A 15,891-nucleotide genomic window follows, 5' to 3' on the forward strand; every position below is an offset into this window, starting at 1 on the left:
CCAGAAACTTGTTGCAGTGAAGTTTTAAGTTTTAAACCATTAATTTCACAATAAGAGAGATTCTTGTGAATATTTGCTTATAAGTAAAACTTTTAATGTAGCATAAAACACTACAATTTATTTTTTGTCATAAAATGTATTTTAAATATTAAATGTACTAAGACTGTTATTACAGCTAAACATATCTCCATCTTTTATTTCATTTCAATACCAGTTTAATTTATTTTTGTTGCTGTTGTTTTTTATATTTTTGAAAAAGTAGCAAATATACTACAATAGTTACATTTATAAAGTGATAAGTTGCTTAAATAAATAAATAAACCTTTGATATTAATGATCAAACCCATTCGATTTTGCAGCTGCTGGACTCAGTATCTGGGTGTCTCTCTTTTCCACGGGGTTCATTTGCACCATGTACACCACACTGGTAAGAACAATAAGGTATTCTCAAAGGGCGTAAATATTTATGCAAACAGGGTTACTGCAACCTTTCTTATATTTAATGTCCTTCCACTGGGCAGTGCAGTGGAGCAGTTGTTAGCAATGCTGCCTTGTAGCAAGAAGATCCAGGGTTCAAATCCTGGCCTGGGATTTTTCTGAGGGGAGCATGTTCTCGCCCTGCATTCGCAGAACCGTGTCTGACATCATTCCAGGTTTCTCACTCTGTCTTTCTCCTCTAATGTTTGTGTGCAGGGCGGCATGAGGGCTGTTATCTGGACCGACGTCTTCCAGATTGTTGTCATGTTATCAGGCTTCGTGGCAATTTTCATCCAAGGGACAATTCTGGTTGGCGGTCCTGCACAAGTACTGGAGATTGCCAGCAATGGGTCACGCCTTAATTTCAATGAGTAAAAGCCTTTTTTGTATTGATCCGTGTCCATTTCGAGGTCCAGTCTGCAATTTGATCATTTTAAAATAACAGTGATTATTACAGATGACAAAGGTTAAAGTCACTGATTAGAAATAACATTCCACCTCTTATTAATACCTCAAGCTATATTCAGCACAAAATGTATTTAGTTTTAGGTTTCTAGTTGTGCTTTATTCTGTTCTTGATTTTCCTCCACAGTTTTGATGTCGATCCACGGAAACGTTACACCTTCTGGAGCCTCAGTGTTGGGGGCTCCATGGTTTGGTTGTCCATGTACGGGGTAAACCAAGCACAAGTTCAGCGCTACATTTCCTGCCGATCAGAGAAAGCAGCCCAGTGGTGAGTGTTTTTATAAATTACTCACATGTTCCTCTATCCATTGTTGATTGCTTCCTAGTCCTGCCTGGATCATGAGGACGCTGGAGCCTATAGCTAATGGCTAATTAATAAGCAAGAGGCATAGAACTGCCTGGACAGGTTGCTAGTCCATCATAGTTGGACTAGTTAGTTGTAATTTATCTTGTTAACAGTACAAAAGCATGGAACATGTTATGCAGATTCCAGAGACGAATGGAAGTTACTCAAGTGTCCGAGGAAATCTCAGTTCCCCAAAAAATATTGTTTTACATGTAAAATGTAAAAGAAAAAAAAAAGAATACATCTAATACACAGCACCACAAAATAATAACAACCATTACTGGACAATGTTATGTATTTGTCTTTGCGCTCTTTTGCCACATGGCTCTATGTTTTTGAATTTATGAGTTTTCTAGATTTCCTGTCATGCCTTTGTTGTTTAACTTATTTTAGTTAATCTGCTTGCACCTTATCATTCAATAATAGATATGACACACATAACTGACATTTCTTTTCCCATATTTGCCTCACTTGACTGCTTAGAATCAAACACAATTACAGGATTAATTTAATAAAGTACACTTTTTTTTAATTTATTTTCCAGGGCTCTGTTTGTAAATCAGATCGGTCTGTGCCTCATTGTGAGCAGCGCAGCAACCTGCGGTATCGTCATGTTTGCTTATTACAACCTCTGCGACCCGCTGAAATCTGGGAGGATTTCTGCACCTGATCTGGTATGCTGATGACTCTGGGCAAAGGCAGATGAATTTGGCTTTACAATAACTCAAAAGTAGCGCAGTGTTTCAACCAAAGTTAATTCAATTTCTGGTACTATTGAAGTATGTTGTTGTTTGTCTTATCCCACCATGTTTTGTAATGCAAAACAATAAGCTTGAAGTTAGTTCTGTTTTCTTGTACTCTCGGTTTCTAGCTAATGATACCATGAATAGGTTTATTTCCCGACTCTATAAATAATTTTAGGGGTGATCATGGTTTCCACGTATGAATTGCTTCTGTCCAAAGTTACACACTAACACTCTATTCTACTTTTCCTGTTCTGTTCTAATAAAGTACATGCCATACTTCGTGTTGGACATATTCAGTAATCATCCAGGATTCCCAGGTCTTTTCCTTGCCTGTGCATACAGCGGGACTCTCAGGTATTCACAATCAGTTTTTTCTCAGTTCTGCTGCCAGATGCTCTCTGAATACACTGAAGTTTTTTTTTACTTGAGACTGTAGATTACAACTGTAACTTTTGGGTGGTTCCTTGCATGGTTTCTTTTAATGTATCAGATATTATGGTTTGACATGGGTGGATGTAAGCTCTTTATGAAACATTGTGCATAATCCAACCATGTAAGAAAAGCTGAAGGCCTTTGTATTTTTACAGAAAAAATAACATTGCCTCAGCTTAGTCTTATTTATTAAAATATAATTTTATTTAAGTCCTCTTCCTATTGCTGCTGTGACACCCATTATTACACACATACATACACACATTATTTTTTTAAACTCTTATGACATCCAGAAGTGAAATGATTGGCATTGTTTTTTAACAGCACTGCCTCCACGAGTATCAACGCCATGGCTGCAGTGACGATGGAGGATATACTGAGGCCTCATCTGCTCAAGATGGAACAGAAGAAACTGGTCCTGGTTTCCAAAGGACTGTGTAGGTTGATTCTTACTAAGCAAGTGAAAAGGATTTTGATTTCAGCACCACTTCTTAAAATTAGTGCAAAGGCTGGTTGAAAAGTTGAAAAGTCAAAGACAGGTCTAAAATCCAGCTGAAAACCTTAATACTGGCATCAAGCTGCTGGGAATCTAATGCTAATTTAATTTAGTTTATTGGTGCCAAATTAAAACAAATGTAATCATGAGGTTGTTTTTTTTACAAAGCAATATCTACCAGTTTATGTGCAAGTGTATAAAAGTATTCAAACAAATAAATCCCATTCATAAAAGATTCAAAGTAATCATTCATATGACAATCATCTTTCATGCCACCAGGAACAAAACATCTTTTCCAGGAAAGTACAACCTTCCACTGATATCAACTCTGTAATTAACACAGAAAGTATTAAAAAAACAAATATTTTATTTCAAACTCCTTGATGAGTTCAAGTTGACCTTTCAGGTTGAACTTGATCAGACATATCTAAGCTGCAAGTCTAGAAGAGTAAACATTTCTCCTTCTCTTTCTTAAAGCATTCCTGTATGGAGCTGGATGTATCACCGTAGCAGCTCTCTCCTCCTTCCTGGACTGGGGGGTTCTTCAGGTATATTATACAGAAATATTTGAATGCCTCACAACAAGAAGCTCCTGGGTTCGAACCCTGACTTCCTGTGCACAGTTTATATCTTCTCTTCGTGTATGTGTGCTCCAGCTTGCACACATACACGCTGGAGCACAGCGTGTATGTGTGCATACAGTTCTTACCCTAGGTAATCCTAGGGTAAGAACTGACCTGATAAGCCCATTGACCCTTGGAAAAAAAAGCTCCCACAGAATAGATGAATTAAGTAAATAAATAAAACTGCTGTGAGTGTGATGCTTGCATCCAACCAATCGGTTGTATTATTGTCTGATTTGAAATAAGTTTCAATCAGTTACTTTCATCTTCACTCCTGGATTTTAATTCGTTTTGTTTTGAACCCAGAATGTTGCTTGTCTTCTTTCCTCAGGGTTCGTTCACTGTCATGGGTGTGGTCAGTGGTCCAGTTCTGGGCGTATTCATTTTGGGAATGTTTGTCCCAGGAACAAACAGGCTGGTGAGTGTTTGCCAACCGCCTTAAAAACTTATGATTTACAAAACACAAACTCTGACCTTGGTGGTAGTAAAAATACAATTGCTACCACTAGTTAAGTCAAGCAGAAGAAGGGCAAAAGCAAATAGAAGGTGCATTTAATCAAAATAATCAAAAAACACATTTAAAGTTATTATTATTATTATTATTATTATTATTATTATTATTATTATTATTATTATTTGTTGTTTAAATCAGCTACTACTACTTCTGCTACCTCTTGAACATTAACTCTGCTGCCAACTAGTGGGTAAATATAAAATTCCATGAAAAAAAAATTTTTTTTGAAGGCACAGGCTTAGATTAAATAGGTATCAATGTATGTACAGGGAAAAAATAAAACATATCATTTAATTGGTACTGGTTGGAGACCTGCTTGGTCCTATTACTGCAGGGAAGCTGGAAATGTAAACTGTGAAGGTGTGACGTGAAGACAGGTGACGCTTTTTAACTCAAACTTTTCAACAAACAAACAAAAAAAAACCTAATGCAAACAGCAAACTACTGACTATTAAAATTTCAAACATGGTTTGAAGTCTCAACCGGACCCCAGAATCCCTATGTTATGTGTACAGCAAACTGTTTGACTAGAAAGATTTTCAATTGCATTTGTTTGTGTTTTAAAGCAAACACTAAAGTGTTGTAAATGTCATAATTTGTCTTTGTTGCTATCTATCCCACAAAGAAGGTTTTCTTGTTCATTAACCCGACTGTGGAATGGAAATTTCCTTTTTTATGATGTACAATCAGAGTAAAGGTAATAATTTTCAGACATGACCTCGTGCACATTGATCTCAGAAGCTGTATGTAGTCATATTAACAGGAAGATGGACTGACTTCCTGTTTCCTTTGTTTTATTTTTATATCTGTTGAAAGAAGCATTATCTTTTATGATAGCTGCATTCTAGAGTGCTTGTTCTTCTGTTTGCTACTGAAGTACAGTCCAACGCCTTTTTGAAATCAGGCCTTCAGGGGTTTATTGGGTTTTCTTTTATGCAAAGAAAAAAAAACAGAGCATGCTGATGGGCTGAAAGGAACAAATTCATTTTTAGACACTGTTGTTGGTATTCAATAATACTGCTGCCGATTATTAGGGTATTTTATCCTTTTTGCAGGGCGCGTACTCGGGGATATTGGCGGGATTCTGTGTCTCTCTGTGGCTGGCTGTGGGTTCAACTCTTCACCCACCCAGTGAGGAGACCATGGGTGTCCTGCCCAGCTTCACAGACGGCTGCAGCTTTGCTAATGGCACAAAAAACAACAGCTCTAACCTGGATGAGGTTTCCATCTTGACCCCACTTCATCCTAAACACCAAGGGTTAGCAGACACAGCTTTTCAGATGTTGATCTATTTCTAATCATTAAACATGAAACTTTTCTTTTAATCTTAGCTTAACTACTCACATGAAAGGTTTATGACTGCTATACACAGACTGTGCAGAGAGATTAAGATGAAAAAATATAAAATGTCTTAGCTCTTTTGTTGTTGGTTTTGTTTTGTTTTTTCTAAAAACAGTGGCCTCCTCAACTTCTACTCCATGTCTTACCTCTATTTTGGAGCCATGGCCACCAGTTCAGTCATACTGGTGGGACTGATAGTGAGCTATGCAACAGGTAAAGAGATCATGAGTGTTACGTAAGTCAATGTTGTGAAAACTGCAGGGTCACTCTGACACATTGAACCAAATCTTTCCGATTTACATTTATTGCAAACATATTCACATCCCTTGAAAATATCTGGGTAATGTTACAACCAGACAACATCTGTGTATTTTGAAAGAGTTTTATATGTTTATATGTTGTAGATGTTGTCAGAGCTACAAGATTATAGTTGTAGTTATGAGGTGACAAAATGTGAAACATAATGGGTGTGAATATTTACAAGAAAATGTAGCTCCTATCAGTCCAAAATGTTAAGTTAAGGGCTTTAACACAGAGCTACTAAAAAAGAATGAATTTTTCTTTTCCTTTAAGTTTTATGCATACTTGAACAAACTCTCATGTTTCTATCGCACACAGGGCCAACAAAGAGGAGTCAAATTAAAAAGGGGTTGTTATGGTGGGACCTGAATAAAAAGGAGATGGAGATCTCGTCAGAAAGCAGAGTAATATTTTTTTTAAACAGAAATAATTGTCTAATGAATGGAAGTGCCATAAATTATTCCCTGATAATTTATGTAACCATTTATATCTATTTACTATGTCCCTCTCTAAGCTGAAAAGTCTAGTTTGACATTTTTTTACTGCTAAATATGTATGTGAATTTAAACTTGACTTAATTTAGACATTTCAGCAGCTTTTATAGATCTCAGACATGCTTTCCATTTATGACAAATGTCTTTTAAGAGCATTCATTGACAGTATCTCTGTTATTATTTTTTTGTCTTAAGACCGATGTGATATCCAGGATGTTCCCCTGCTTCGTTCAGAATGCATGCAGGAATACACAACAGATATCTGTGGTTCACATAGGAAATAACCAGGTAAAGAAACCAAATGTATGCCAAAACTGGTGTAGAGTTGTTGGAACTGTTTGTCTTTAAAAAAAATTCAGAATATTATAATCAGTCAAGTATTTGAAAGTTTTTTTTATTGTTCCAATCTGTTTTTCAGGAGGACAAATTAATAGACAACCGACTCGTGGTTCCTTTGAAGAGCCTACCCAGAGACGATGTGCTGTAAATGGGAAAAAAAAGAGGATGTAGTTTTTAAATGGTATTAACCTCTGAATTACTCGTAGTGAATAGTGGAATTTCCTCTGTAGTAGCAGTAAAGTTGGGTTTTTTTATCTTATCATTTGAAGTTTCAAAATCCTGACACATATTCAGTCATTGAGCTTCCAAAGAGTCATAAATATATATATAGTATCCAGTACAGTAAAATGTGATGAAAGACTTTCATTTCCTTCTGGTATGTACTGTTTCGGGAAAGATGTGCACCTGCAATGTGTCAACACAAGAATGATGGGAAGCAGAAACACCGGTTTAAATCTGTGTGTACATTTCCCGTAATTTAGTGATGGTTTCCTTATTTCATGCTCTGTTATCTGGCCTTTGTTTATTTCTGTTTTTTTATTATTGGAAGCAATGTGGGTCAAATGTAAATGATGAGTCAGCATGGTCATATACAAAACATCAGTTGACACATCTTTATTGAAAACAGTTTGGGTTACTTTTCAAAAAATATATGAAAAGTGAACTGTAAAATTAATATAACAAACACACAAAGAGCAGAGACTGGAATGACTACTACATGTTTATTTTGTATGAAGTTACCATTTTTAAAAATGTTGATTTTTTTTAAATACTGTTATGTTTTCTTACTCTTATTTTTAAATTATATTACAATTTCCAATAGAGTTGTCAGCCTAAACAATTTTCTATTTTGTTAGGTTTATGCTACTTGGAAAAGTGCTGCATTGTACAGAAGCCTCTGCTTTATTCTCAAAATCCATCCATAGGTTTCTTACACTTAATCAAAGCAGGATTATCTTGTGTTAATTATTGTCTGCACACTGGAAATTGTGATGGTTTTTGTGTTACTTTTAAAATGATGGGGTTAATAAAAGTAACAAAATAAGGAATGTGTTAGCACTTGAATTTACAGTTTAACTCATCCAAAATAGTTAGAACATTGTATTTAATCATGTCCACTTAGGTAATAATGGTAAACGTTTCAAGGACTTAATATTTATACCACTTTGTCACTAATAAATTTAAATCAAGTTCCCAGGTTCCTTGAGAATCTAAAATAAATGTGGTTAAATGTAAAACTTAGTTTTAAACTTTTTTTTTTATTTTTCTAAAACAATCCATACCTTGAAACCACTTATCCACCTGTGCTTGTGACATCTTAAATAAAAATACAATTTACAACTACTTAAGTAATTTTATCCATATGCTAGAAAAAACATTGAAGTGATTTGAGGTTTCTCCTCCTGTATAGAGCAATTGGGATCTTTTTAATAACTTCTAAAGTTTTAAAATGATTTTTATTCAATTTTTTTCTGCATTTTACATCAATTTTAGTAAACCTGAATATACTTCAAAATAAGTTTCACGTTTCTAGAATATTTTTAAAAGTAACCTTTGTGAAGGAAACAAACTATTTATGAAAGAGCTGACATGTTAGTTTTCTTCATAGTACACGTGATGTTAAGTAAAGCAGCTGAAACCATCATGGCTGCCAGATACACAACGAGAACACCAAGTACAAAGGCGGTTCATTTCACATGGTGTTCTTTTATTGCATTTTTTTTTTTAATAATTCAAGCATTCAGACAAAACATAATATCCCCAAACACTCTTGCTGTAAGCTTTCATAAATCAAACTAGTACGTCAGTCTTTAATGTTGTGAAGATTGTGCTTCCGTGCACGTTGGTCCTGGATCCTCCAACCATCTCCGTGCTGCTGCGGATCGTCAGGCCGAGGCGCCTCACCAATCATCCGCGGCCCTGTTCGAATCCTCTTCGGCTACAGCACAGTCCAGGCGCTGCACGCCAGGGAGCGCCAGGTCCCTTTCGTTAAGTTTTTCCAGAAACGAAGAAAGGAGTCGTTTGTTTAAATGGTCCGTCAGCGTCCTTTCTTCTTCCACCCGCTGCTTGGCCACGTTTGTCCCCGGCTCCACTTCTTCCGCCTCCGTGTCCACGCCGAGCTGCAGAGGCGCCGAACGCTGCTGGCTCAAGGGCAACCCGTTCGGCTGCTCACCTTGCCCGGACTCCTGCTCCGTCCAGCTCCCGGCGTCCGCCCCGGATTCTGTCTCCATTTGTGATATCAAGCTGGTCTGCAGGGCGGCATTTTCCAGTTCTTTGAGTCGTTTGCTGTGAAGGCCGCAGGCAGGCGGTTCATTACCTGCCGGGATGTTATTGTTGTGAGGGGGCTCACCAGTTTGCTCCATCATGCTCTGCGTCAGTTGAACAGCCCATAGTTCCAATGGACTGGTCGGAAGGAGAACTGACAGGTATCGCCGTCTAGTGGATTGCAACAGTACTGCAGCTTTACAAAATTAGAAACTCTTGTTTTGATTTTTATTGGCAGCTGGCATCCAACTTGGCGCGGGCATCTGGTAAGGATGCCTCCTGGACGCCTCCCTGGTGGGGTGTTCCGGGCACGTCCCACCGGGACACACCTCAATGATGTGTACGATGTGCAAATTCACATCTTAACACACTCATTAAATACATGTATGAATGCATGAGCATCCACTGGCATACACACATACTTACACATATCCTAAATATGACTCATTAACCCAATGTTATTTAAGAAGCTAAATAAGAGATTTCTAACATATTTTGATTTATTACCTAATAGATTGATCATAGACAGTCCTATATTCTTTCTGCTTAGTAATGACGTTAAAAGCTGACGTTCCTCTGAGTATTTATCACATTCTAACAAGACATTCTCCACTGTTTCCACCTGATTGCAATAATTACAAGCCCCATTCCCATATTTGAAACTCTTACTTGTACTTTTGAATAAATAAGCAAAACAAATGCAGTTTTTTTTGTTGTTGTTGTTGTTGTTGCATTTTTTTATATTTGGAAGTATTTTTCTTATAGAAGCATCCTGTATAGAAGCTTGTTTCTGCCAATATTTGAAAACAAAAGGACATGGATCTCATAATGGCTATCTCATACTTTTGACCTAGCTCTCAAAACAATAAAATACTCTTTATTATAATATAGCTTAGTCAAAATAATACGTTTCTCCATCACAGGGGCAGAAACAGGTCCCCACAGCCATGGGATTTAACAAAAAATACTTGCCCTTAAAATTATCTTGTGTTGTTGTTGTTGTTGTTGTTTGGTCATAATAAATGTTTTAGATTATCAAGCAAATTTGCACCATACAAATATAGTCAGAGTTAGTTTAAATATATGTTTTAAAATTATTATTAACTAATCTACCCTTATAGAAAAATAAAATTGGCCTCCAAAAGGAACATAACTGCATTTTTGGTTCAGTGTCACTGTCTGATTTTAAGAATTAAAAAAATCACTAAAATGGAGCCAGTCTGACAAGGAAGCAGGCAAAAAATATTCAGTTTTCGTTTTATTTAGGAGTTTACTGGAGACCATAACACCATATCTCTCTTAAACTGTTAATGGTTGAATGGACTCATCTGTAAATTTGGTTAAAAAAATTAAAACAAAGTTAATTAGAAGGCTTAAAATTAATTAAGATATTCTGTATAAGACAATCTAACCAGCCTCTTTACGTTATTTTATAAATAAAAACAACGAGCCACAGCTGCCATGGGAAAAAAGCGGTGTTGAAAGATGTTACTTGTAAGTAAAATGGCGATATAAGGAGATTTCTGTGATTGCATCATTTGGTCTGATAATATCTGATGAACACTAATCAATATTGCTGTTTACACATTAGAAAGTACATATTTCACATATTTTGTAACATTTTGAGGTATGTCTGTGTTACCTCAAAATGTAACACATTTTTAAAAGGAACCTTTGGTTCCACAGTTCAAACAAACTAATGAACCACAGTTCTTTGGTTTGTTTCTAACTTCCAATAAGTTAGAAACAAACTATTTTTAAACTTCCGTTTCTCAGCGGTGTGACCTCTTCTCAATTTTTGCTTCGAACATTTGACCGCTTTGACTTTCCGTAGAACAGAATGTGTTTCCATAGCGACCATTTATAGCATAGACCACGGGATCGTCTTTGTAACGGTACCAGGTAACAAAATGATGTCTGTAAACGCCCTAGGACATATGTAATTTATGCGAAATGAGTTGTAAAAGATGCAATATTATAGATTAACATCTCTTTAGCCACTCAAAGCGACGCAGATCATTAGCTTTCAGCTAACTTCGAGCTAATGAGTAGCTATACAGGCTTAGCTAACACAGCTGTGAAATTAAATCTACAAACTGTAGATATTTATTTATGCTTTCGTTTCTTCTACTACTTAGAACAAGTGTGAAACGTTGCTTGTTAAGAATAACATTCACTGGATTATAAATAAAGAAACAATAATTCTGATCAATTATTATGAAAACAAGTATTTTTTTTTTCTTTCGTTTTTCCTTTCTTTCAGGTCAACATGTCCTTCAGAGATTTAAAAAGTAAGTGAAACCTTGTATTTCCCCACCTTTTATCTAACAAACAATATTTTGCTCCAGATGTTAGAATAGAACTGAATATGTTTGTGATTTGGCAGACTTCACAGAAATGATGAGGGCCTTGGGCTACCCTCGCCTCATATCTATGGAAAATTTCGTAACACCAAACTTCACCCTAGTAGCAGAAATCCTAATATGGCTTGTAAGGAGGTATGTTTCAGCTTTTAAAATCGAAATGCTTCTTGTAATAACAACACTTCTGCTCAGATAGTTCTTCGCCTTCATGTGGTATTTTCACATCCGTCATTCCAGTCGAAATATTTCTTCTAATCCTGATTAACAAATAAAGAGCTGTTCTAAAATAGTCATTGGTTCTCATGTTCTTTTCTCTTTTATTGTAGATACGAGCCTCACGTTGATATCCCCACTGATGTGGACACAGAGTCAGACAGAATATTCTTCATTAAGGCAGTGGTTCAATTCATGGTGAAATACTATTTGGACAGATAATATGTCCTTAACTGTAGTTAACTAAAATCCACTCTGTTTTAATCATTGTCTGACCCGGTTGCAGGCAACCAAGGCTCACATCAAGCTAAACACCAAGCATCTCTACCAGGCTGACGGCTATGCAGTGAAAGAGATGCTGAAGATCACATCGGTGCTGTACAATGCCATGAAAACCAAGCAGATGGCTTTGGAGGATGCAGTGGAGGAAGATAGCAACAAGTTCAAGTTTGATCTTGGCTCTAGGGTGAGGTGCAATTATCATTCAAATTTTATGTGTTGCTGATAGTCCACTAACTTAATTAAATAAATGTCAGTTTTAAGAAGAGTAAAGAAAAAAGGAAAAAAAAACATAAAGGACATATAAGAGTGCTTTAGATAGTCAATAAGACAGTTAATGTAATGTGCAGTCAAAATAACTTTGTCTATCTAATTGGTAAACAGCGTTCTGTCTATATAAGCCCATCCAAATGCAAAGAGTCTTTGAAAAGGGTTGAAAATGTAGTTCGTTAACATTTATTGTAAGAACTCACAAGAACTTCACCCAACATTCTCAAGGATTTTACAATACTTTTAATGACTCATGGAGTTGATTTTTTGTCGTACTAGTTGTGTTTCAGTGTCAGAGATTTTAAACAATTTAAACAGCAGGAAATAGGAAATGCTGTATCTGATAATAGTGTAAATATACCTTTTCTTTAAATTGATTTAGTTCTTTGGTTGCAGTATTCTCCTGAACATCAATTTGACACATACCTATTTGCCAAGCCTGCACACTTTTTTTTTGTTGTTATTTTTTTGCACATTGTCTACAGTGTCTCTACTTTTCTCATGTTTTCTTTTCCCTGAAATAATTTAGGTCTTTAATTCCTTTGTTAAAGAAGAAAGAGTCAAATGTGAGTCAGCTGATCTCTCCATGTCTTTTCTGCAGATCTCTGAGCTCAAAGCAGCACGTCAGCTGGCATCTGAAATCACATCCAGAGGAGCATCTCTGTATGATTTACTGGGGAAAGAGGCAGAGCTCAGGGTGAGGCAAAGTTGGTTGTTGTTTCATAATAGCATATCGGTAAAAAAAAAATAAAGCTTGACTATTTCAAGTTTAGTATCGGTGAAGAGATTTTACCTGCATTATGGATATGTTATTCTCAAGCTTCTTTAAACACAAATATGAGTGAAATGTTGCGAGTAGCTTCGATGCTCTGAAGTTAACGAAATGTTAAATCTCTTTCTGCAATCCTGCAAAAAGAGATTTAAAGCAGTTTGATACATGAATGACCGTCATTAATGCTTTTATTTCGTCTTCACTTTTTTGGTGCTCGCAGGAAATGAGAACTGCTGCCATTGCTCGACCTCTTGAGATCAATGAGACAGAAAAGGCACTGAGAGCTGCAATCAAAGAAACTCTGGTGAGTATTCTGAGTGTTTATCTTTTTAATCCCATTGGTTTTCATCTTCATTCGCTTAAATACTTTAAACTGTGATCGTGCCATATTGCCTTTGTTACCAGGAAATTGTCGAAAAGATCAAAGAGATGCTTAGTAATGTCGTCTCAGACGAGACCAGTCTGGACGCCAAGATAGAGAAGAAGAAGCAGGATCTGGAGAGGCATCAGAAGAGGCTGCAGACTTTACAGAGTGTCAGGTCAATTATAATTTTTTTATTTTTTTTTTTTTTTTTACATTTAACCATCTTAAATGTAAAAGATCGAAATTTGAAATAAGTCTTGAAACAAAACCCATTGAAACATTTTCAGGCCAGCATTCATGGATGAATATGAAAAGATAGAAGAAGAGCTGCAGAAGCAATATGAAGTCTTTGTGGAGAAATTCAGAAACCTCACCTACCTGGAGTCACAACTGGATGAGTACCACAGGCTGGAGCAGGATAGGTTTGAGGTGCGTGGATGGAATAGATATGCTATGTAGAATGCTTAATCCTATTGATAATCCCTCCCTTTAAAGATATATTATATGTGATGCAGTATTTGCATCTTTCTGCCTGCCTGTGTTTCTGTTTTTCTCATTAATTCCTTGGATATTTTTGCTGCAACATTGTCTGGAACTTGTAGATTAACTATATTAAGTTTTACATTAAATACTTGAGTCTTGTTTCCAAGTTTAAAAATGTTCAACCGGCTCTTCATCTAAAACGGGGTTTCTTGCGTACGCATTAGGAAGCTGAAAACTGCCTGAGGATAATGCAACACAAACTAAGGGAGGAGGAGAGAGATCTGATGAAGGGCTCATGTGAGTTAAACAAGAACCAAACCAAGCAGAATTAAAACACAACCTTTTTTTTTTTCTCCGTCTAAACATTTTTGTCTTTGTGCTCGACAGTGAAAGACTCTGATTCTGATTTGGATGTTCCAGAGGACGAAGGGTCAGATAGTGACCTTGAAGAATCTCGTCCATCTAAGCCACAGCCCTCAAGAAATGCCCCCATGGCAGGTATGCAGGTGGACTGCAGCCAAGATAGTGATAAGAAAAACTAGTGCCTTTACGAATTAGACAAAATTTATATTTTTAATTATCATTCATCTCATCCCATGATAACCAGTTTATTTAAAAATACTTTGATAGTTTTTCATTTGGATTTTTTGATACCATTATGCACAGCATTCCTATATTTATTTTACTCTCCGTCAACAAGAAGAAAAGAGGAACTTCCATTTCTTCCCTCTAGCCTCTTACATATTTAAATTATATTTATTGAGTTATTTTGATTTTACAGGTCCACCTAAAATTCTATTTTTTATTAAACATGGTTTTCAGAAAACTCTTTCTGTCCTAAAAATTCATAATTGCTTGTGCTTTTTCCTTTCTGCGAAGGAAGAGGAGCACGGTTCATTGGCAACATGCAGGGTGATGACAGTGAAGAGGTAAGTGATGTTCTTATCTTCACACTGATACTCTTTTTACACAATGTTTCTGAAACCAGGCTACATTACTTCCTGTTTTCCGCCAAGCTCTGTCAGCAGGGCTCAGTGTGAATTATTTTCCTGTTAACCTTCATTTAAAGATTGTGCTGTTATAAACTCTGACCAGATTTACCACCTTCTTTGGTTTCCGGCGTATCTCTTCATTTGCTGTTTCATCAGTCTGTTTCCTTTTGCTATTTTCTTGTCATTGTCACTTGGATTTTAAAGGGGCTTTTAGCAGTCTCCAGAAGGTCAGTCCCTGAATCCAAAAAACAGCGGAAAGGAAAGGTTTGTTCAGAAAAGGATTCAGTTAACCTTCATGTCCCCGTATGTATTAGAAGGAAACATCCATTTGCAAATTTCCTATTTAACCCTAATGTTGAAAAAAAGTGTTGTCAAAATGGTTTATATTATGTTTTAAGGAATTGTGCTGATATTTTTAATAGTTCTAATGTCTGGGGTAAGAATGTATTTTTCCTTCAAATGCAACAGATGCTATTTTTTTTTCCAAAGTTTTTTTGTGATATAGGAGTAAAACCTTGCCAAGCCTCTGTGTTTAGTTAGAATAAAAACATGTTTCTTTGTTTTTTTTATTATTTTAAGTTTCCACAGTGTGTGTTTGTGTGTGTCTAGTAATCTAATTTTCCTGGAAAAATATAGTTATATCATCCAACAGTCCTATCATAGGTAGACTTCAACTTTTTACTTGTTGATGTTGTTATTGCTGCTTGCTTCCTGTTCCAGAGTGATGACAGTGAGATTGATGCAGATGAGGATAATGAGGAAGACGAAGATGAAGACGAGGAAGGTGAAGAAGAAGAGAGGAGGGAGGAGGATGACACCTTACAGGTCCTGTTGTCGAAGAGTAATCGACCTCCTAGGGGAGGAGTGAGACCGGCCCTGCCGGAAGAAAGTGATGATGACTTTTGAGTTGGGGACACAATCATGAGCTGTGCACTTTTTTATGTCCGAGCTGAACTCACTTCTTGGAAAGCTCCACTATCATTTTTATTTGCAGATATATCCTCTGTTCTTTGATATTTATATATTCTGCTGACAAAAATAAAATTAAAACTTCTGTTTTAATTTTTGTTCTTTTCCAAATATGACAGTTTTATAAATAAGTTATCTATGTGGCAGTTTGGGCATATTTTGGCAGTTTTTTTATTTTTTATTTTTTTATTGTATGCTGTACTTTCTAAGGGAAAATATTTGTGACTATTAAACAAATTCTAATTTGAGCTCTCAGTAAATCATTTCAAAGGAATGTGTAATAGGATACACTCAGCAGTACTTGGTAAGAAAAGAGAGAAAGTTTGAATAATAATTTATCTGAAAAAT

General features: G+C 36.2%; 2 protein-coding genes across 8 annotated transcripts in view; both read left to right on the forward strand.

The window, feature by feature from the left end:
- slc5a5 (solute carrier family 5 member 5) overlaps positions 1-6,725 on the forward strand; it is a 24,466-nt gene extending 17,741 nt beyond the window's left edge. For all 3 annotated transcript variants that reach the window (XM_015019584.1, XM_015019578.1, XM_015019591.1), the window contains 13 exons: positions 360-427; positions 694-848; positions 1,070-1,210; positions 1,833-1,962; positions 2,300-2,388; positions 2,791-2,903; positions 3,440-3,510; positions 3,917-4,003; positions 5,155-5,357; positions 5,556-5,653; positions 6,059-6,144; positions 6,430-6,522; positions 6,653-6,725. In XM_015019584.1, the coding sequence (XP_014875070.1) occupies positions 360-427; positions 694-848; positions 1,070-1,210; positions 1,833-1,962; positions 2,300-2,388; positions 2,791-2,903; positions 3,440-3,510; positions 3,917-4,003; positions 5,155-5,357; positions 5,556-5,653; positions 6,059-6,144; positions 6,430-6,522; positions 6,653-6,721 (1,403 nt within the window). In that variant the 3' untranslated portion in view covers positions 6,722-6,725. The remainder of the gene's footprint in view (positions 1-359; positions 428-693; positions 849-1,069; positions 1,211-1,832; positions 1,963-2,299; positions 2,389-2,790; positions 2,904-3,439; positions 3,511-3,916; positions 4,004-5,154; positions 5,358-5,555; positions 5,654-6,058; positions 6,145-6,429; positions 6,523-6,652) is intronic.
- Positions 6,726-8,915: 2,190 nt separating this feature from the next.
- Positions 8,916-15,791, forward strand: cluap1 (clusterin associated protein 1). 5 transcript variants are annotated; one of them, XM_015019624.1, is made up of 14 exons: positions 8,916-8,999; positions 11,102-11,129; positions 11,225-11,336; positions 11,528-11,612; positions 11,701-11,880; positions 12,565-12,660; positions 12,956-13,039; positions 13,141-13,274; positions 13,387-13,528; positions 13,807-13,879; positions 13,970-14,080; positions 14,462-14,511; positions 14,779-14,838; positions 15,295-15,791. In XM_015019624.1, the coding sequence occupies exons 2-14, from the start codon at positions 11,108-11,110 to the stop codon at positions 15,478-15,480; spliced, it is 1,335 nt and encodes a 444-aa protein (XP_014875110.1). In that variant the 5' UTR covers positions 8,916-8,999; positions 11,102-11,107; the 3' UTR covers positions 15,481-15,791. The 5 variants fall into 5 exon arrangements, with proteins under 5 accessions (XP_014875110.1, XP_014875118.1, XP_014875102.1 ...); XM_015019632.1 differs by lacking the exon at positions 14,779-14,838; XM_015019616.1 differs by having other exon boundaries at positions 14,779-15,385.
- Positions 15,792-15,891: the final 100 nt, after the last annotated feature.

The sequence above is a fragment of the Poecilia latipinna genome, unplaced genomic scaffold, assembly GCF_001443285.1.
Source record: "Poecilia latipinna isolate Pla-1442-1.1 unplaced genomic scaffold, P_latipinna-1.0 Scaffold81, whole genome shotgun sequence".
NCBI lineage: Eukaryota > Metazoa > Chordata > Actinopteri > Cyprinodontiformes > Poeciliidae > Poecilia > Poecilia latipinna.